This window comes from Epinephelus moara, chromosome 11 (assembly GCF_006386435.1).
Source record: "Epinephelus moara isolate mb chromosome 11, YSFRI_EMoa_1.0, whole genome shotgun sequence".
Lineage (NCBI taxonomy): Eukaryota > Metazoa > Chordata > Actinopteri > Perciformes > Serranidae > Epinephelus > Epinephelus moara.
The window spans coordinates 17,190,682-17,214,243 of NC_065516.1; the positions used below are offsets into that span (position 1 = coordinate 17,190,682).

The 23,562-nt window shown below is 40.5% G+C and overlaps 1 protein-coding gene across 1 annotated transcript in view; it reads left to right on the forward strand.

The window, feature by feature from the left end:
• The window catches only part of ptprn2 (protein tyrosine phosphatase receptor type N2), a 179,129-nt gene that overhangs the window by 23,090 nt on the left and 132,477 nt on the right, over positions 1–23,562 (forward strand). The window contains exons 2-4 of the mRNA XM_050056635.1: positions 1,111–1,161; positions 12,924–13,037; positions 22,788–23,023. Of these exons, the coding sequence (XP_049912592.1) occupies positions 1,111–1,161; positions 12,924–13,037; positions 22,788–23,023 (401 nt within the window). The remainder of the gene's footprint in view (positions 1–1,110; positions 1,162–12,923; positions 13,038–22,787; positions 23,024–23,562) is intronic.

Sequence of the window (23,562 nt, forward strand, 5' to 3'; positions counted from 1 at the left end):
CAGTTGAGGTTGTTCGGGCATCTGATCAGGATGCCTCCTGGGTGCCTCCCGTTGGAGGTGTTCCAGGCACGTCCCACTGGTAGGAGGCCCTGGGGCAGACCCAGAACACGCTGAGGAGATTACATATCTCATCTGGCCTGGGAATGCCTTGGGGTCCCCAAGAGCTTCGCTGAGGAGAGGGACGTCTGGGGTGGTTTGCTTAGCCTGCTGCCCCCTCGACCCAGCCTCGGATAAGCTGATGAAAATGGATGGAAGGACCTTTTGCACTGATAGACCAAACAACATATTAGTAAAGTAATTAGCTGTAGCACCTGATCGGGATGTTATCAGCCCATTAAATGGTTATTTGTGGTTTTAAGTCCCATAAATGAGTCAGTAGGGGCCCTTGACACCTACTGGTAAGTTTTGAAGGTTGTTACCAGTTTGGTAGGTTTCACTTTTCAGATTTAGGCACCAAAATGGATTGGTTAGGTGTGAATATTGGTTTCACGTAGGACTCGGACCCTGGTCTCCTGAAGTAAAAATCTTGAATGCCCTTTCTGGCGGAAAGTTTCATTTCATGGCCTGATAATGGCCTTTTCGTCCTAATAGTAGGTGTGGCAGACCCCTACTAACCCATACTCTATGACGCTTATTACCACTAATAACGGCTGTTTAATGGCCTGAGTTAACCAGCTGGCTGCAGCTTCATGTGTAACATACAGTATGAAAGTGCTATCAACATTCTTATCGAAATCTCGGCAAGAAAGCAGACAAACATACTTTTCAAAATACCTTAGTGTTTTTGTATATTAGATTTTCAACTACTGTATTTAGTGTTTAGACCATTCAGTGTCCAGAAATAGTGAAAAATGCCCATCAATGTGCTTCAACGTGACATATTCAAAAGGCCTGTTTTTTCCAACCAGTAGTACAAAACCCTAAAGTATTCATTCTGCAGGGATATAAAGAAGAGAAAATCATGAAATTCATCCTATTGAGAAGCTGGAATGAGAGAATTTCTCTTATTTTTGTTTGATAAATTATTTAAAAGATGAATCGATTATGAAAATCATTGTAAAACAGGGTATCTATTATTAAATCTTGTGTTTCACCTTCTCTCACCTCCAGGTTGCCTGCTTGAAGACGAGCTCTGTACACCGTATGAGTTCTGCGTCAATGGTAAGTCAGACTCAGAGAGTCATGCACGCCCACCACACCTCATTACATTGTACATCATCCCTGTGGTATCAACCATCATCGACCCATCGCAGCTCTAAAGCCGCTGTGGTTATTTTTAATCATTCGGGGATTTATAGATAGATAGATGGTCATTGGAGAGGCTTGCTCACAGCATTTTATTTCCGCTCAGTTAAAACATGTGAGCCACGTTTAAGAAAAGCATTAAAACATCTTGGAGGGAGGAACAGAAACAGCACAATAAAACAAACAATAGATGTCGCATTTAATTAATGTAACTACAAAGTTTATAATCAATACCACGAGAATGTTTTCCCTTTTATATGTCAAGGATTCTCCAAACCGCAGATGGTCACGACCTCATCTATAAAACCATCTTGTCATGGGGGATGGATGTGAGTGTGTCAGTGGTTGCCATGACAACGTGTCACCTGATGAATGGAGGGGAAATGTCGGGGCTTTTCACAGTGTGGCATTCAGCAGAATCACACACACAGCGGGGCTTCAATTTTGAAGGGGATTGATAGCATGTCGATATTGAGGATCATCTTCACGAGAGAGCCGTCATGAAAGGTTAATGTATTCTCCCATCGCTGTAGGTTTCAGCTCCATATTGTTCCTACATGTATACTGGAGAAATACATCTATCCCAGTGCGTGTTTGTTTTCGGCCTCACGAGCATAATGATCTAAATGCCTGCACTTTGAGGTTGTTTGTTTTTGTTTGCTCACTTCATTTACTTTCTGCGGATTCATCATGCAATCAATTTCACACAGACAAGATGAAGCCGGCGAAGGGAGCACTTGCTCGTTGGCAGACAATAGAATTACATGCAGAACATGATGTGACCTATAGGAGACAGCGAGGAGTAACACAAAAGACAAGCAATGAAAAACAGGACAGTACCAGTTTGAATATTAATATTTCAATATGAAGAGGAGGATGGGAATGACCTGAGATAATTAGTTTTTTGTCCGTGGTGACTTCTTTCTTGTTATGTGGGTGATTTTGTATAAACTGCTCTTAGTATTGCTGCTTTGTTTTTTACTAACCTTTTGTATATTTACAGCAGGGTTCCCGCTGTTCCTGAAAAAGCCTTAACAGGGTATATCGTTAATTTTGAGGTGATGCCTAGCTGCATGAAAAACTATCATCCCACAGTATTCATTTATTTAAAAAAGGTTTGGTCTTCAGTCTCAACTCAGTCGAGCTCTTTCTTTTTCTTGTAATGTTTCTTAGGAGAGACGCAGATTTTTAATTTGGTGACCACTTAGCTGGTGTTTTACAGATTTAATGGACTGTTAAAGTAGATGAAAGGTAGATATACTGTAATGTTTAATGTGGAGGTTTAATGACAGCCTGCTGAGCGCAAGAAAGACCAGAACAGCCTTTTGTTATACATTAAGTTGTGAAAATTAACAATTCCAAGCCAATTGTAATTTAAATTTTAGATTAAAATATTTTTTAAACAGTTTAATCTAATGTAAAGTGTAAACGTGGGGCAGAGTTCATTTCATATGCCATTAATTTGATTACTTTTTGAAATTTTACATATGAATGTCTAAAAAAAAATCCCTAATAATATTGTCAAGTTGATTTCAAAAAAGAGCTCAGCCCTAAAGTGCATTTGTTTCGCTGTCAAGGTCTTCAAAAGTTTAAAAGCATTAAATCTGATTTAAAAAAGTGCGCAGCAACCTCAATTTACAGTGAAGGTGTCAGTTTTGATGTTTTAATGTCAAGTCAATGTATCACGACTGTATTTGACAATTATTTTCATTATTGATTAGGCTTTTTTTTCCCCCAAGGAAACATTCAATCAGGTGGCAGTAGCTCAGTCCATAGGGACTTGGGTTGGGAACCGGAGGGTCGCCTTTTCAAATCCCCATCCGGACCAAAATATGGAGTGTGGACTGGTAGCTGGAGAGGTGCCAGTTCACCTCCTGGGCACTGCCGAGGTGCCCCTGAGCAAGGCACCGAACCCCCCAACCGCTCGGAGCGCCTGTCATGGGCAGCCCACTCTGACATCTCTCCACTTAGTGCATGTATAGGTCCAGATTGTGCATGTGTGTGTTCGGACCTGTGTGTAATTGACAGAGTGAAAAATTGAATTTCCCCTCGGGGATTAATAAAGTATGTAAAAAAAAAAAAAAAAAATCATTTTGTCTGTAGCATGTCAGAAAATAGTGACACAACACAGTAACAGTCCAAAAGCCAAAGGTAGTCAATTTTCTATTATATCTATATAAAAAAAATATAGTCGCTGATTCATTTTCTGTCAATCAAATATGGCTAGCTCTTAAAGGAACAGTTTGACATTTCAGGAAATACACTCGTCTGCTTTCTGACTGAGAGTTAGACGAGGTGATTGACGCCATGTTTGTATGGTAAATATGAAGCTACAACTAGCAGCCAGTTAGCTTAGCGTAGCATAAAGACGGGAAACAGGGGAAACAGCTCGCCTGTTTCTGCTCAAATGGCTTTTCAAACATCTAGAAAACAATATATGGACCAACTTGTTTATTAGTGATTTACATTTTGTTACAGAGCCAGGCTAGCTGTTTCACCATGTTTCCAGTCTTTATGCTAAGCTAAGCTAACTAATTATTATTACTATTACTATTACTATTATTATTATTATTAATCCCCAAGGGGGACAAGCACATGCACAAATAGGACTTATACATGCATCAAATGGAGAGATGTCAGAGTGAGGGCATCTTGGTAGTAGCCATGAGGCAACCTGGCCCCTCTCTAGGTACCAGTCCACACTCCATGCTTGGTCTAGAGGGGGATTTGAACCAGCAGCCCTCCATTTCCCAACCCAAGTCCCTATGGGCTGAGCCACTGCCACTTTAGTTTTACTTTTACCTCACAGCATATGGGAGTTGCTGATCCAATGACGCCTCTATCGCTTAGTTTGTTTGTTATTGTGTACCTTTTGGAATCGTACCGTGACGTCCACAGCAATGTGTAGGTTAGCAACATCATCATGCAGAAACTTACATCAGGTCATGAGGGGAAAAAATTTAAAAGGGCATGAGAAAACAGCATTTTGAAGCAAAAACATACGTACTTTGGCCCAAATTTGAATTTTTGCATTTGAATACATAAGGAACACTACTGGGTGGCTACAGAATGATATAACAAAAACTCAGATTAAGCCACCCTTCAAGATGGGTTTAAACATATCTGTTGGCGGGGGTACGATCTAATATTGAGGGGCAGTCAGTAGTCTTTGGATCTGCAGCATGTTAGAGAAGCAAATTTGAAGATCTCTACCCTGATTTCCATATTAACCCAGTTTAAGAGGAAACAGGGAAGGAGGAGGCAGGGCAGAAGAGAAATATAAAAAACTGACTTTAATTACACAGCCTGTATGGTACAGAGGGGAGCTGTGTGTAGCGTAATAGAGGGAAATTTGCTGACACCTCGACAGAAACCCCCCCAGAGGCACAGAGGAGGGTCGTGGTGGGTGTGGAAGTTTATATTACATTAGACTATCATGCAAAGCTATGATGTGGATGATCGTTTCCTTTCCCACATCTTTTTATCTTCTCTGTTTTATTTTATTTTTATCACACTTTGGCCCAAGGAGCAGCACATTATCCCTGTAACACTGGAATATAATTACAGGCGCTATGCTCAATAAAGGCAAATATATACAGGCAAGAAAGACTAATGTCGGATTAATGTTGTACCTAATATGCAAATAATGAGACATTATTTAGTTGCTTCATAACCCTCGACATATATTCAATCTACACTCTGTCACTCTCCATCGGACTCCTGATGAGCAGCAGGCACTGTACAGACAGAGGATGAGCGGGAGTAACTAGGTCTGCCACTTCAACTCTTCCCCAGGTCCCTGAAGGAGTAACCTGGTTTATTCTAGGCTGGGCCAACCGTGCTCTTCTTCACCCATGCTGTTGCCATGCAAAGTGGCTGAGGGGAGGGAAGGGTTGCGGGAAGGAGCAGCTCTCTGTGGTGTCAATCAGCACCATTTTATACACGGCTGACTGTCAATTACAGTGTGATAAAAAGTATTCACCCCTGACGGAAGTTTTAATGTTATATTATTTTACGACATTGAATCAAGAATAGATTTAATGTGGCTCTTTTGATACTGATCAACAGAATAAGACTCTTAATAGTCAAAGTTTAAACAGATCTTAGAGTACAAAACATATTTCCATATGAATGCATCTCCTTTAACAGACCCTTTTAGGGTCGATGTCACATGATGTCAGTTTGTTAGCTGGAGGCAAAAAACGACTCACCACCACAGGCCTGTAGGCTACATAGGAGTCTTAAAATGTCGTCTTGTGTTATTGGGAGCCAGAATAGAAGGAGTCATGGCTCAAAACTTAAATTCATAGCATACAAGCCGCCACTGCCTGTAAACAAAAATTAAGACAGCTATGGTTAAATGCGATAAGATGAAAGGACTGGACATAGGCAGTCATCAAAAACGCCTGTCAGTTACCTGACATGGTGCGCTTGTAAATTCAGTCTGACGCTCTACAATAAAATGAGGGACCTTTTGGTCGAAGAAATGGAGAGTTATATGTCTACATGAATTAATGAACAGTTAAGTTAATCACACATTCACTGTGCTCTGCTGCTCCCCTGCTCCGTCTTCCCAGACGGTGCTCTGGATAACCGAACAGTACATTTGAATGGTCCAGTTTGTGCCAGAGCGGCTCCAGCACTTGGGATGAATATTTCACCTTCCTCCACTGTCTAAAAACAGGTCAACAAACCTTGCTAACGAGTGCTAGCTAATATCTGTTTGTAAAACCTTTTAGCTGCTGTTGCTACTGTTTGCCTGTTAAGCTTTTTGCTCTCAGCTGACACATATGAAGTTTACAAAGATAATGTTGACAGATTTACCACCCCAAATTCTTAATTTTTGAAACAAAGAGTGTCACACGCTTTGTCTCTGTCCCTCCTCTTTAGCCACACTCCCTCTTCACAAGGCCTCTTCACTGCCATTTTCCATCCAGCCATCCACCAGGTGTCCTCTGTCTTTTCCTCCATTCCCCATCACCTGGCTGCCCCGCCCTTGCTCTGCCATTACATGGAGCATGTTCATTCCCAGCAAAACATAGCAAAATGTTTATTCGACAGAAACGGTGGTGTATTTAACACCCTGCTGTGGTATTATAGCAGCTAAGACGGCCATTCTCTGCGTTCTTTTCAAAGAATTTTCAGAGCCTGATGAAATTGGTTTAAGTACATGTTTTTACACTATAAAATCTGCTCAGTGTTACAGTCACTGTCCTTGCTGTCCAGAACTCAGTTGAATGAAGGGGTAAGTGGAAACTGTGGTTCCTAATTATAGTGATCCAACATTAGCTTCACATTTCACATGACAAGGCAAACATTTCAGATGAAGGGTAATCCACTTTATACCTTTGAGACTGTGTTACAATCTATGTAAAGTATATTTTTGTACAAGTATTAGACCTATCATTGTTGCTAATCACTGTTGTTGCTGAGTTCTACCTTTGTTAAAGTTATATAAGTTTTCTCCATCTAGTTTCTTCTCTCTTCTCTTCCCTCATGAAAATGAGTGAATGGTTGGAGGTAGAGTGTATGGCCCGCCCCAGCAAGGAAAGATCAGTCCTCACAGACATCTCTCCTCGGCTCTGCCTTCTCTACGCTCATTCTTACTTTTCTGTCCATCTGATCTTAACCCAATGGCTCCCACGCGGAAGCCCTCAGATGACACTATCACTCCCACTCATAGTCTCAAGCATTGTGATTGTGATGAGATATTGTAGTATTTACCACTGTATATTTAGAGGAGTGGACTAGAAATAATTATGAAGGTGTCACTCTACAATGGTACATGCATGTGGCTACACGTCGCCGCTAATTGAGAAACCCCTGTAACGTACCCACCAAACCAGAGCAAATGTACATCATAGCCCGTTTCGTACCATCTCAAGGAAACATGTTCAACTCGGAAACTGTAGTCAAACAATACACATTGTTTTCCGATTGAATGCGACCCTGGCCCACGCCACCCACTTGTTCACCTGCATCTCATTCCTCCATCAGTCTCTCAGTTCATATCTCACCCAGCTCCATTCATTCCTTGCCAGGCTGCCAAAGTTGCCATATGCTTCTTTTCTCTTTAAAATGTAAAAGATATAATGTTGACACTGGGGTTAAGTTAGCGATTCAGCTAACAGAGTATTGGTTGAGCTTGTTAGCCATAGTATTAAAGTATACAGTGAAATAGTATTATAAAGAAAATGAACGACAGTGTCCAGATTTTGTGATGTTGCCACATTAAATCTACTTTGATCAGTTGCGAATACTTTTTATAGGGTATAAGTAGCAGCTTTAATGAATGACAAGTTTTGGAAAAAGTTCCTCCAATATGTTCTTCCTCTGTCGATGTTATTGTGTCACTGATTAAGTAGGTCAATTACCAACCTCCATGTATCATTGTATCTTCTGCTGTCATGTCTCGTTTCAGAGTCATCCTCTTCAAATCTTTATTTCCATCTTCAGGGGAATACTTTCTCAGAGTTTCCTCCTCTAAAAGGATATGTGATTACTCTGAGGCCGGAAATGCATTTTAATTTGATGCAACTCTCTAGAGTCTGTGGCTTACCGGTATGATAAGCTAAGCTAAAGTACAGCGGATAAGTGCTACAAGTTTCCCTGAGGGCACCGGTTGCCTCCTATTAAACACTTAACCAACAGTGTTTCATCGATTGGTGGTTATCTTGCCTCCACTCGGGCCAATATTGTCTGAAACGCCCGCGCTGTATTTTAGATTTAAACGATTTAGGTGATGCTTCTATTGATCGAAGCTTGCAACGAGCTCAACTGCAGGCAGCGTAAACACTCTGAGTAACCACTACAAAATATATAATCCCAAACAATCTGCATGGGCGGAGAAAGAGCGCCAAGGCAGTAGGTGCAAATCTAAGAATAATCAAGAAGTGCTAAGTGAAGAAACACTTGAGTATTAAAGATATGTGATGGTACAAAAGGTGTAACAGAGGACACACTGAGAGAAGTAATGTTAAAAATAAGATGGTATAATGGAGTTATTGTATTCCCTAGCCTAACAGAACAGGCAGTTTTGATATAGCTCTGAGAGTCTGCTTTATCTTTATTCATTTCTGTATTTACATGTAGATTGCAGTGCATGCATAAATATAATTATCATTTCAAAGGCCCCAGCTTTCACTTTAAAAAAAAATACCTGAATAATCTCATTAATCATATCCTGATCACTTTTGTTTCTGTTCTTTTTAGCGGGCTACATCTGGCCAGTCTCGGTGCATTGATTTAGGCCTGTTCATTTTCATGACAGAGAGCTGCACAGCTAATACACCTGTTCCAATACGTCTTAATTTGTCTCCTGGGTCCGTCTTCTCCTCCTCCCGACGTACAGTCTTTTAGAAATGCTTTGCTGACTGTCAGCTTTAGTGTTTGCTCCTGTTATCCCAGAGCATTAGCCTTCACAGTTTAAATAGCTTTAGCAGCAGCCGGGCGTCACACTGTCTGTCACAGTGGGAGGAGAGACGGTGTCTGGATTTACAGCTCTTTACCTTTTTTGGCTGAAAATCTTCATCTTTATTCCTGTCAACATGGCGCTTATCCAGACGTAGCTTCTCTTTAGTGAGAGTGTCGCTGACTTGTGGGATTGTACGTCTCAGGATTGACTGATTGATTCTGCGGCCTCCTGTATCATGCATTATAGATTAGATTGATCAAGGTTCATTTGCATTGCAGTTGCCTTTTGCTCATCACTGTGACGGCATTAGTCTTGTCCTGCAAGGAGGCACAAATTGATCCATTGTCAGCTTAATATTTCCTTAAACCTGACAGATGATCATTAAAAAAACACTGTGTTCTGCTCTGCTTGACAGATTTTGCTTCAGTTCCAAACAGTGTCGAATATGTTGGAACTACACAGCAGGGGCGCTCCCAGAAACTTTTCATAGGGTGGCCATATGGGGCCCCTGGAAATCTTAGGGTGACAGCAAAACCAAAATCTGAAACTGAATTTAAGGAATTCGATTATGCTGTTGTATTGCATAGGCTAGTTGAAAACTGCGTCAATATGGAGAGTTAAGGAATTGCATGGATATACTTTGGTCTATTATTTTACACTTAATATTAATGATTTTGATGTACACTGACTAATACTGGTACAGTTAACATTTATCTACAAAACATACAGTTTTAATGTATCTATAAATGTTAGGCGACCCGTCGTTCATCAAAAAGGTTGGTTGTCCTTTTTCCTTAAAAAGACAAATAAACAGATTGAATTTGAAGCAGTACAGTGATTGTAAAGAACAAATCGTTTACTGGGAACAAGCCTTCTCTAGTTTAGTGGAGGTTAGTGGTTACCTCTAGAACCCATTTTCATTCAGATATCTTGTGGTGAGAGTTCAAGGGACCTCTTTAAAAGAATGTCCATGCCAGTTGTTCCCTCGCCTAATTTAGCCTAACTTTGGAGCATTATGTAGCCTCTTTTCAAACAAGCTATTCTGACATGATCGACACCAATTTTTCGGTTGACCATTGGTATTGGCCGATATTTGATATTTGTCAGCGGCCTATCGACGAAGAAGATGACCTTCACCAACACCACATCAATTTTGTGCAGGCTAAAAAGCAAGACTTGAGACTAACAACCACGAGCTTAAACTAATGAGCAGGTACAAGAAGAATACAAAGACCGTTTATCAGATGGGCTTTGTGATCTTACTGGTGTGTAATGAGATGGTGAGCAGCAGCCGGTGTCCTATAATCCTGGGGACAATAGAAAATGTGTTTGGGAGGAACAGCGAGCTTCCTTCAGGACGAAAGGACGCAAAAAATCTAGTTCTCTGTTGCTAGTTGACGTTAGCGCTAAGCAGCCAATGGTAGCTGGAAACTAATAGCTCATGGAGGTTGCACTGAGGTGCATTATGATGCGTTCAAGCTCTGGTCAGTAAAATCGTGTAGGGGGCAGGGTAAATTATAGCATTTTCATTATGTGTTTAATGTAATTTTGTAAACTGTAGTTTTTGGTGAGAAATTTGAATAAATACAGCTGTTTGTGGGAGAAATTTGTTGATTTGTTTCACAGCAATGTAAAATAGATATTAGAGAGGGAATTGTGACATATTATACTTTATATAATAAAAACGTAATTGACGCAGTTTTTTTTATAAATGTTTCTCTGTAACAGAGGTCTATTTTAAAGGTTATTTTGTAAATCTGTATGTTAGAATTTCTGCTCATTCAAACATAGTGGGATGAAGGACTTATTTACTTTAAAACAGTTCTGTTATTATTAGTCTTTTTCTATACTGAAGATTTCTTTGTTTCCCTGGCACAGAATTGGGAATAAAGAACAACAAAAACTAATTAAACAACAATATAAAAACATTGGTATCAGCTATTGCCCAAATTGTTATTTTAAACATTGGTATTGTCCCAGAATTTCAAACTTGATGCATTCCTAGCACCTAGCACAAGTGGATGCCTCAGGTTTCACAAGATACTGCTACCCTCATGCTATCTTAAAAAGTGAGCACCACAGAGTAATATTGGCCTCCAGTGATGTTTGCCAGCAGGGCAAGTGGGCTGGGCAGCAAGTTTTATAAGGTGACCATGGTACTCCTTGGCCCTCCCTTCGAGGCGCCACTGCTACACGGATCTCTTGCTCTAATGCTGTCTGTTATCGGCTGATGTGGTTTTTAGGAAAAACTCTCTGATATTTAATTGCCCTGCAATTCTGTCATTTTCAGATTTAAACAACCCTCCATGCACTGCACACATGCTGCGCTCCTCCAAGCCTGAAATTAAAATGTTGTTTTTAGCTGTCAGAAAATCAGTTCCCTGCAAACTGTCATCTACAATGAGCCATTGTTGCTTGTTTTGACAATCTCAGTGTTGTTAAGACAAACTATGAAGTGACAGAACAATGCTTTGTGATTCATCATGCATGTAGCTTCAAATGGTTCAGCATCACTTCGATAAATCAATCAGCTGTAATGTTTGCCAAACAAGGATTCCTCCGTTGTAAAATACCTCTGGTTTCTATTTTTAATGCACTGAACCTCTGTGTGTTTGTGTGTCTGGTTGCTATCAGGAATGTCCCTGACTACGGAGAAGGAAGTAACATGTTTAACAGTCGCCGTCACCATGGAAACAAATTAGGGATGCAGAGCATCAAAAATTTAACAGTTTCCCGTCACTTGTTATGTCACCAGCCTTCCCCTCATTTCTTACATAATGTGTTGTTAGCGTCTGACTGGGAAAAATAAATCAAACGTCCTTGAGAAAACCTTGTGATACACTGACAGAACCTGATGTTATTTTATTAACCATGTCACCCACAATATTAGAAAAGAGGTCTTGTTGGCGAAGAGTAACGAGACAGTTGACGTCTTGTGATTCAGACGTCTGTGATGATCTGTGCATCTGTGGGTGGGAAGTTTTCCTCTTTGCTGTGTGAGAGCCCAAAATAACTGGTGAGCGTTGCACTGTGTTGTCTATGCTAATTCACCACCTCCCACGGGCTTCTTCCTGTACAGAGCTGTCATTTAACGGGTCACAGGCGAAGAAGTCAGGAAAACACCCGCTCCTCGTTTAGAATAAGAATTCAATTTGGAGCCTGACATCATGTTATTATCTTTGTAATCATCAGTCACTGAATTTTACACCGAACATGGCACTGTAATTACATTTTTTTTTACTGGAAGGTGAAAACGGATGCTTGGTGATGTTTAAATAGATGAAATTAAGTGAATATTTTGTCTTTTTCACTGTTGATGTAAAGGTTAAGCTTGGCATTCCCTTCTCTGTGTGAAAATGTTACATGACATCGATGATTAAGACACATTTTTGATCAAAGATGTGTAGTTTATAAATGGCGTTGGAGGAGGAGACGGAAAATTGCAGCATGTAATGGACATCAGTGTTTGTGTATTCGACGGTCCCCGACGTGTCATTGAGCATCAATCGTACCATTGATGTTTGCTGTCATTGTCTGACATCTTGGGCCTAATTAATGGGATGCTGCGGTGCATGACAAAGTGTTGATTCACATCATTAGATCCCATCTAATCACAGTGGCATCCTCACACATACTCGCACGCAGTAGTATGCATGATTGCACACACACACACACACACACACACACACACACAGACAAGATGGCTCTGATCGAATCTGCAGGATTCATCTCCAGAGATCATCTCAGAGGTGGACTTTCATTTAGTGAGTTTAGCCAACAAGATGCATGGATTTTATCTCTCCAGCTGAGAGAAGGTGACAACGCGGGTCATTTATATTCCAAGCGTTACGTCTGCACACTGCTTTCTGACCCCCTGAGCCTCAGCATCCTTCTGAGGTCTAGACCAGCCAATGAATTATGGGGCTGATAGGGACTCTGTGGCGTGAGTTGCCTAGCAACCTGTATTGAGTGAGGCGGGAGGCCTGCTGATAGGGAGATTACCAGGGTCCCTGATAAAGTCCTTCCTGCCATGGACGGCTGCTTATCGTGGTGCTGTCAGAGGAAAAATGTCAGCTATTACCTCCCCCAAAACAGGAAGTTAGAGGTGCGGAGACGCTGCAGGTGCCACACACCATTACATTTCAGCTGGGCAAGTGGACGTCATCTTGAAAAATGTCTTACATCTTTTTCATGTGTGCAGCTCACTTTAAACTATCAAAACATGTCCCTCATGAACCTGTTTTCTTCTTTTCCTTTTCTGTAGATGGAGTGTTTGGAAGGTGCCAGGAGCTGGCCACTGCAGACCTGTACACATACGATGTTTCTTCCTCTGCTCTGCAACGCCTCAGGATCCTCCTACAGAAACTGGCTCACAGAGGTAAACACAGCCTGTCTGTCTTTGTCCGAGTCTCTCTCCTTTTTTATTTTTTCCTCTTCAGCAGCCTTTATCAGTCATGTACAGGGGCTTACAGCAAATGCTACTCAACTGCCATTGTGTGATGCAAGCCAAATAAGACAAGCTGTCTCCTTGGCTAGCATGGCACAACACCAGTGAGCTAGAACAGGTCATTTGACTCATATCGGGCCATTGTTTTTGCCATCATCGCCTAACTCCAGCAGCCAATCTAATTGGCTTGTATGCTGGTGGGACATTTCGAGCTAATTTTGTGGATGAGTAACTGTGAGGTGTGCAGTGTAATCACATTAGGCCGTCTCTCCTACTCAATCAATGGCAGCGGCTAATGTGTTTTGTTACAACAGGTTACATCTTCAGGGGCATACAGTGCATTTTTAATAAAATGTCATCGCAGCAGAAGTAACTGTATAGCTCGCATGAGTGAAGTTACAGTCATAATTTAAGGGTACAAGTTTGACAACCTGGAGTCATGCTGGAGTCATGCTGAGAATTCAGCGCATCTCCTCAGTTCTGTCACACTAATATGGCTGATTTTATATTCATGTCTTGTACTGTCTGTGGTAGACAGAGTGTCTTCTTGCTGATGGTTGTCACAGTGTGAACAACGGCTAGGAATGAGAGGAGCCTCCAGGCAGTCTGCTGTTATGGATCCATCGCTGTAACTGCTAAACAAATGGCTCTCGCTTGTTTGTTTCTAGCAAACAACTCTTGGAGAAGTATTTTCTGCCCATAAAATGCCTTAAAAATGTTTTAACATGATGTATGTTTCAATATATAACCCATGGGCCTGTACTTTATTGAAAATTCAGAGGAAGTTTCATGGAAAGATATGAATAATTTGGTGCTATTTGCATGTGACACAGTTTGCGTCTGCAATTCAGCATATATGGAGAGTTAAGTGTCGATAATAGTTAGTGGATGAACATTTACTTGGGATTAAATATAGCAGCTCTACCAAGGAAATTCCTTTCAGTCAACAGCTGTTCATAAACTGAGTCCTAACTAAAGAAACAGTCTCAGACGTGTGTCTATATTTTCTTTATAATTAGGAATAATTACATGGTTCTTTCCAGGAAGCTCCTCAGGGAATTATTAATGAAATTGTTGGAAATTACAGACCAAGAAGATAAAATGTTACCAAGCAGATTCTTCTCTTCACATTTGTCAGCCTGTAACTGCAGTCACAACCCACCAGGGGGCAGTAGACACCTTTAACACAGACCGTGACCACAAACATCAGCCCTCCAAATATAATTGGCTTTGCAGGCCACTCTGAGCTTAATATCTTTTAACAGGCGTGAACCACTGTTGAAAATCATTAAGAGTAAGCAGCCGGCCAGAGGAAATCAAAAAAAAAAAAAAAAAAACGAGGGGAGAAAAAAATGTAGTGATGAATATTAAGCAAAGCGAGACCACACATTTATTCTAATTACTGCTTGGAAATAAACAAATGAGAGTGAAGAGGATGAGAAGAGATCTGGTGTGAAATTTTTGTCCTGCTCCGTTTCTGTTTAATTCTTTAGATGCTTTTCATCATGAGACTCTGACCTTGTGTTTGTAGACACCCGTTTACAGACGCCGCAGACATGACATCATCACTTTGAATCATTTTCCCCTTTTCTGTCTTGTAGAATCACATCCACAGACACAGAGCATTATCTCCGGATGAGTCCACAATGCACTGTTAATGCTCGGTGGCACGTTATTCTTATCACCTCAACAGCTATTGAAGTGTCATCTTTGAGACGTCGGGGACACTTTTTTCTTTTTTTTTTTTAAGCCCAGACAGGGTTATTGAGACCATTGTACTGTAACTTAAATTGAAGAGATGAAGGGGGGGGAAAACGGGGAGGGACATCAATGGAATCGATTTACAATCCTCTTTATCTTGCATCAGAGATGCAGGTAGAAATCGCACAATCTCTGCTCACTGCACAACACCAATGTCATTCAGATCAATAGAAATTGACCCTTGTACAAAAGGGCTTGGGTTGTCTGGATGTGTCCCCATTGGCTGAGCACAATGTCTGGTATTAAATTTTCACCACAATACCTTTTGAATGCAAGGCCCTGTCATCCAGCCGCAAATGACTTTTATATTACACAGCACCTAAAGCCAAGCAGCTTTAGTATTCAGCGTGTGCAGCCACAGTGTGTCTACACATTTCATAGCCAGGCTGCTGTCATATTGCTGTGGAGTCATTATGGCTCTGCTAAATGTGTGTGTGTGCAGGCTGGGACTGTGTGAAGATACACAAAGGAGCCAACTCGCTAACTATAGTGTATTAATTTGATGTATACAGTATATTATAATGATGAAGCACTTAATTGAACGTTCACTAAACACTGCCCCTGATGAGCAAGTGTCCAATCATAGCTTAGCAACTGTAACCAGGCAGGGTGGGTCTGTCTAGCTTTGGACTTTGCCACATATTGTGGTGGGGGGGCTTTTTAAGTGCAATAATTCCAGACTAACTAGCTTATTACCTAGCTACAGTAGTTAACTTTAGCTTTATTTACAAAGGCAAGGGGCATTGGCGTTAGTTATCAACAGTAACATCCACCTTGATGATGCTATTACATCAGAGTCTACAGTAAGTAGCGGGTTTATTCTAAAAGTGGGAAACGCCAGGCACCTAATGATTTGATTCGATTACGATTTAGAGATGCATTAAATTTTATGATTTCTACACATGATTTATTTTTCTCACGTGTGACTTCTTGCTACTTTTAAAACATAGCTTATTTGTAATCACCCCATAATTAAATAAACAGATGAATTTACTTGCAAACATTTTGGTCCTCGTCCAAGTCCCTTTTCCAGTCAGCTTCATGAAAGCCAAAATGCTTGCAAACCCTAGCTTTTTAACCAGGGGGTGCCAGTCTGATTGTATCCATTTGTGGTTGCTTGCGCTAACACATTGCTGGATATTAACACCAGCATAGTTTGCATACTGTAATATTTCACTGGAAATAGTATGGAATTCATGTACTAATATGCAAATGCAATAATGCAATAATAAACAGTCCACAGCCTTTCATTTTTAAAAACTTAACTGCATTAATTACAGTCACCTTACAGTCTCTTGCCTGTATGAGAATAACAAAATGACGGGGAGGCAGAGTGCTCCACTCTTTGGTTAATAACGTTATGAGAGCAGCCTCTTTGCTGCACTGTTAGCTCGGGGTAAAGCCTAGACCCTGAACGAGGGCAGGATTTTTAGGTGGAACAGACTGAGCATTGAGTTATTTTCTTCACCACAGAGGTGGTTTAAGTTATTAAATGCTGCATTTTTTCCTCTTACCTGTAGTACTGTTTATCAATGTCGTGTTTTAGTGCAACTTGTAGAGTGTTGGAGATATATGCCTTCTCTCAAATATTATGGAACTACATGGCACTCCTTTACACAAGAGTGCCAAAAACATACATTTGAAAAACTCAACAGCAATGTCTCTTTCCAGAAATCATGACCTGGTTACTCAAGATAATCTACAAACCATGTTGTGAGCAGTTTCATGTAGGAATGATTCTCTTTCTACCGAAGTACACCCACCAACTGTAACACCTCTCAGAAGGAAGCATGCATCTCCTCATGAATGAGAGGCTCATACTCGTGACATTGTGAAATGTAATGGTGTCTTTCTCGGCTGAGCTGTAACATTAGCTAGCTCAGTGGTGCTAGGTGAGCTAGCGGTAGATGCAGGCTTCCTTGTGTGCAGTGATTCGGTTGACAGGTGTTGTTTGGTATGAGGCAAAGGTGAGGTGAGAGGAAAAATATGTATTTTGGATTTTTTTGAGCAAACTATCCTTTTAAGAGCCATTTAGCGGATTCATGATGTAAAACTTAACCAACTGACTGAGTTCTATTGATAGCATTAGCTTAGTCAGGGTTTAGCAAACAGTCAATTGGCATAAGGACAAACGAAGGTTAATTCTGCAGTTTTTTAAACTGCTTTATGTCATATTTTTCAGTTCCTGGTCAGTTTTTATCCTTTCAAGCTCCGTCCTCTGAACATCAGAAAGAATCATGTCAGAATGTAACACTGGCGTTTCTGATCTACCACGTTAAACTACACTAACCTGCAGTCGATTGACCTCCTGACCCTGTGCAGAGCGGCGGGTACTCTCATAGTACTGACAAGTGAAGTAAGATGATGCATTGTGACATTTGCATTAGCTCCATTGACAGGAAGCATCAGTCAGGGGGAATCAGTGACCATAAACTGACATTATGTCACTCCAGTGCCACTGAAACCACCGTGTTACCCACGGCCCTACTTTGCTTCCAGCACAAACATGTTTTCTTTGACAGACAATCGACAGAAACCATTGTTGTTCCTCCTCATATTCTGCTCTGTCTGTTCCTTGACAACCTTGTTGCTGGAGAGAGAAAAAAAAAGTCAGACAACACTCACACACTAACATGCCATGTGAAAACTTGAGTTGTTACGAGGAAAACAAGAGTGCTTTTATTGAACTGTTCAGTGTGAGTCCATGTCTTTGAAGGGGGCAGGATCATTTCAGAGAAACCTGCTGCAGATTTTTACTTGAAGCAAAATGATTTCCTCCACAGGCAAATAATCATTTGTGTCCTCATGGATGTTCACCAACTGTTTTGCAGTAATGGCAATATGAAATTACTTCAATAGAGGTGGTCAGATGGTCATGCTTCATTAAGAGCCACATAACTTTATTTTAAATGCTCTTTTAGAAGACTCCAAAGATACCATATATATGTGTCTGGATTTTGGGGGAATGTGTATAAAATAATTCTTAATATATTTAAATATATTTGTATTTTAGGAAATAGCCAAGCTTTAAAATGTGAGGTCACATCACTCAGTGTAAACATCATATGCTGTAGCTTCAGTGAAGAGTTGTCATAAGCTGGTGGAATAAGACCATAAAGCTAAAGAGTAAAAAAATGTATGTAAAGGAAGTCGGTTAAACTTATTATTTATTCAGATTCTTTCTATTGATATTCCAGAATGATTTAACAGTCATTACTGTACGATCAGTATCCTGCCCTCATTCCCTTCCCTTAACCAGCTCAGGTCGTAAAGCACATAAGGCCAAATCAGAAGAAAAAATAATAATGATAACGAATAGATAAATAAAATAGGTTCAATTTATTATCAGAATTATTGTACAGATTTATTTCTAATTAAAGGATATTGTTTTCAATAAATGTTATTTGCTAACTTGCATTTAGTGAGGTGTTGTCGTGTTTTGTAGGATAATGTGTGTGTTCATAATGCACAGTCCAAAGTGCCACACATTTCAGCGACATTTAAAGGTCCAATGTGTAAGATATAGGGAGATTTAGTGACATCTAGTGGTGAGGACTACAGATTGCAACCAGATGAAACTTCTCCAGGTTAGAATTCCTTCAGTGTTCATTGTTCAGGAGGTTTATACTGGGAATCAAATTACCCACTGAGGTCTTTTCCACTCCAAAACAAACCATCAGATGATTAACATCGGTAAAAACACTGAAATAAAGCAGTTTCAAATTAAAAATCATTGTTTCTCCTTCGCTGTTCAGCTCATCAGTGATGGGTTGCTGGCCTAGCACCTGCTAATGTGTGCTCACCTTTATTCTGAAGATCCAGACATTCAAGAGGTTTTGACTAGGAGCCAAGTTATCCACAGAGGGTCCCCCTTTGCAGAACAAATGGACTGAGATTTAATAAAGTAAAAACACTGAATTAAGCAGTTTCACATTAAAAAAATGAATTTTTCTGACACTCCTTGTCGCAGAGGAGCTGACGACTATGGTGGCTCACGCAAAAACGTCAATGGCCCTATCTAGAGTCAGTGTTGGTTTGTCCATTTTGGGCTACTGTAGAAACATGGTGCATCATGGCATTCTCTACATAGATATAAACAGCTCATTCGAAGGTAATGACAACAATTCTTATTTTCAGGTGATTATACACTAAAGAAAACATACTTAATAAATTATATTATATTCCATTTCTGCCAATGTATCCCCCTGAATCTTACACAGTTGATTTAGCGTTGCTGCCTTCACTAGTTGGCACCATAAAAGGGTCTTATAACATATGCAAAATTTATTCAGACAATGCTTAACCTTAGAGATTAAATCATGCTAAGTTTTGACTTTATTTTTTATTTTTAATTTCTAAAAGATTTAAAATTTTCTTACTTTTAGATTAGTCAACAAGTCTAAGTTTAAACTCCCATTTAAACATTAGGAAAACTAGTTGTCAGGAACCTCCCTATAGTTGTTCGTCTGTAAAGAGATTCACAGCAATACTCACAGAAATATTTTTTTTTTTTAGGAAATGAAATGCCACTGTACACAATGTATTCACATGTTCTGCCTCACCATTGCACTGTTGGTTTAATTTTAGTGTCAAATTTGGATTGACACATTTCATTTTGACTAATTAGGTAGGACTCGCTGCTAAATTATTCACACTCTCTTCCATTAATGCCTTTAAAATCAGTTGGTGGACAGAAGTAAAGGGAAAGGGGAAAATCTGCATTTCAAAAACAGCAGATGAAACTACAAGACATGTAGACAGGATCCCATCTAATGGGCTTTGAATATTTAGGAGGCCCCCTCTCTCTCTGTCACACAGAAAACAGACAGGAGGCCAACAGAAATATCTTGCTTGTTTGAAAGCTGTTGCGCTAATGGCAAGGCGTTAATTAACTGAGGCATTTGCCTGAGACGGCGTGCTATCCTTAACAGGCAAAAACCCTGCAGCACTTGGTGATGGAACCTGCTCTTTCTCTGGACTTGCAGAAGAATTTGCATGACATTTAGCTCCTCAGTGCCAGGATAATCAGCTGAGAGGTTGATTGAGAGGAATCCAACCGTAAAGGCCCCACCAATTTTCTTCCTGACTTTTTTCTCTTACAAAATGGCTCATTCTGATGGTGTAATTTGCACCGGCATACCTTTTTTCCCCTCAAGTGTGCCCGTCACAGACACAACAACATGCTATGTATAAAAATAAGTGCATCCCCCAGGAGACAGAGGGGGATAGAGGTGTCACAGTCAATGAAGCCAGCTTGTGGCGCCATCATGTATGAACCCATTTAACCAGCTGCAGTAAACCGCAGGTACCATATGGATCCTTTAGGGCTGAAGCCAGACCTGATTTCCCCATCACCACTGATGATAGCGTAAACGATCATCGCCACGTTAATATATAACAAGTATACACCACATCGGTTAAGCCATGGGTAGTTAACTGTCATTGTTGTGCGGATGGATGGCTGAGCTGCGTTCCAGAACAGTGACAACATACGCTGCTGTGTGCTCTATTCAGCGCTGCCAAGAATGACTGGAGGCATCTGTAGCTGCTCTGCATTGCTCAGATCCTCATCTGGTGCTTATGAATATCTATGAGAATACCCAGAGTCTATGGGTGAGAAACCGGGCTAATGAAGACATTCTGCGGTGTTGATACTTTTCATTTTTTGCGTATTTTAAAACCTAGGCTTTTAATTTATTGCTATTAAACATGTCCACATCATTAAGAGCTGCATTGTTTCTTCAGATGAGTCCAGTAAAAAGTTTTGGCAGCTAGGAATCTAAGCCACAACATAATTACTTCTTTCTAGTTAAAAAATGCCTCTGCACTGAAATGAAGTGTCATCAGTGAACATCTTGGCTCCCTTAAAAAAAAAGTATATCTGTGGTATTTCTATGCTCTTTGCCGATGGAATGCTGTGCCTCTTGGCTCATTGGGAATGGGGCCATGTTTTGGGTATCTTTTTTTTTGCTTGGGTAGCTCCATCTGGTCCTGGCACCACTGCGCTTTGCCCCTGCCCAGGAGTTCTGCATCCCAACTATGTGTTGGCAATTAGCAGAGATGCTGGCAAGGCGTCAGGCCGCAGTGTGACATTCTCCCCGGGCTTGTTGACTGGCTGGGGTGTGTGTGTCTGTGTGTCTGTGTGTCTGTGTGTGTACATGTCTGTGTATACATGTGTCTGTACATGTGTGCATGAGTGTGAATGTGCAGTCGTGGCTTTCTTTAAGTGTGTCTTAATTTTAGACCTCCTCTCCTCTAATGTTTGAATTCATCCCTGTAAAACTGAGAGAACTATGAACAATCATCCACAAAGAAGAGAACATAGATACTGCACAGTCACCATTTACAGGAATACTGTGCCAAAAGAACAATATTTCAAACAAAAGACAGTACTGTTTCTGTTAAAGGCACATTTACTGTATATAGTCAGTCTTGACCCCAGTATTTTAAATATTATTTACATTGCTGTTTCCAGTTTCTGGGTATACCGTAGTATGAAAATTGACAGGTATCATACCATGTGCATTTGTTTATTTACAGTGCTGAATTTTGCTGTTATTGTATTAGTGTGATTAAAAGTGTATTTCAAGTTTATGTCAATTTTCGTATCTGCCAGGACCAAGTGGCAACCTCTGAAGCTGAAAAATGAAGCCAATGCGGAGGTGCCAAAAGCTGCAGTTCCTCAAATGGCCACTTGATGCTGGCTCCCAAACAGTCAATCCACATAGACCTCCATGCTAACATGCCCAACTTTACAGCAGAAATAAACATGTTTACAGCCTGGTACAAAACTGGTTTTAATCTCTATAGCCAATTTCCTCCTTCGTGACAACTGTACGTGGGGTGAATTTTTATTTAACTCGCCTTTTTACATTTAATTAAGGCTTAAAGTTATGCGTATTTAAGGGTGGGGCCCCTGTGAGTGACAGGCTGTCTATGAGGAGCCACTACAGTGTGTGAGTCAGAGGCACCCCTCACTCCTCCACAGCTGCACCCTCTTAATCACATATGGTCACTGCTGGCCCCAAAAAACTAAGATGGCGATGACAAAATGCCAAACTCAGGGCTTTAAAATAGAAGTCCACAAACCAATGGGTGGACGTCATGATAGTTATGTCAGTCTACGGTCAGGACATAATATTTTGTGAAATTATAACAAAGCATTCTTTAAGGGTCATTGTAAATGATAATAAGAATATTAGCGTAATACTGTATACCATGAAACTGGGACATTTTCTGAGACAGTTATCGTATTGAGAGAATCTCATACTGTTGCAACCCCAGTGGGCAATCAAAGACAAATCAACCTCTGTTTCAAATATTTTCATTTTAACAATTAAGCTGGTAAAACTCTAACTCTTTAATGTCAAGTAATAATGTATGAAAATGATCTCTTTAGGAATGTTTGGCAATGATATATTTAAAATATGAGCCCAGAAAGTATAAAAATGGTCAGCCATTTTGCCTCCAAATATTAATTTTGTTGCTGGAAATAATTTTGGAGGCACTTAATATTAATACCAGAGCCAGGAACTGGAGTTGTTAGTTTTTGCCTGGCTTACAATTTATTATATGAGTCATTCTCAATCATCTCCAGGCCTGATCCTCTCTCCAGTTTTTGTTAATAGTGAACAGTCAAGTACTTTTTCTGTTTCTGTTGAATAATCCTAATATTAGCCATTTGTTGTCTTTAATTGTTTATGCATCAGTGGATATGTTGATTAAATTAGGTTCACTATCCACTTTGTTTGATTTATTTACCAAAATAGTGTTTTACCAGGAGAGATCTGTAGAAATCTTATTTTTGAAGAGTTATATTGAGTCGAGAGGTGTTTTAAAGAACCCCACATACAAAGGGATTGATCTCTGCATCATGTGCCACATATTTGATTGTTTGGAATTTCAATCTTTATTTTCCAGGTTTGACGTGGCAGGACGACACCACCCAGCAAGTAATCTCCAAAGAGCTCTCCAAACTGAGGGCCATCCCTCTCCACCGCCAGGCCACAGCTCCAAGCCCGCTGACCGCCTATAGCAGCTCCAGAGACAGGAAACTGAGCAGAAACCTTCAGCAGTACCTGACGGGGTTGGGCTTCCTGCCACACTCTGAGGCCGATGGACAACCAGGAATCCTCCAGCATGGAGCCAACATTCAGGTGAGAGTCTCACACACTGCAGACTTGTAGCAGTTTGTCTTTGGAGTGGATGAGACAGATGCGACAAGTACACAAAAATCATGCAGGTTAATAACAGAAGCTTTTTAAAGAAAGTTTTACAATGTCATCTGTGGCTCTGTTGATGTCATCAATGTTATCGCAATTTAAGACCTTTTTTTGTTTTTAACAAGAGCCTCTTACAATCTAAAATAGCTCCATGATATCTCAACCTCTACTGCTTCACCATTGAACATTTTTGACCAATTTCTCTTGCAGGTCCCTCAACTTCAGGAAGTGACATATTAAACAGTAAGGCTCTCCTGAGTGTTGGTAACAATCATTTAGAGTATTATCGAAGCTTCAGCCAGGTGGGGCTGAACCATAGACTGTATGATAATAGACTCCTACTCTGAGACAATGCCTGACAAAGCACTGTGAAACAGAAGAGAAGAAACAGCAAGCTAGCTCCAAAAAATTTAAAGATATACTCTGCAGGATTTTCCTAAACCAATATATGGACTCATACACAAGTAATCTAA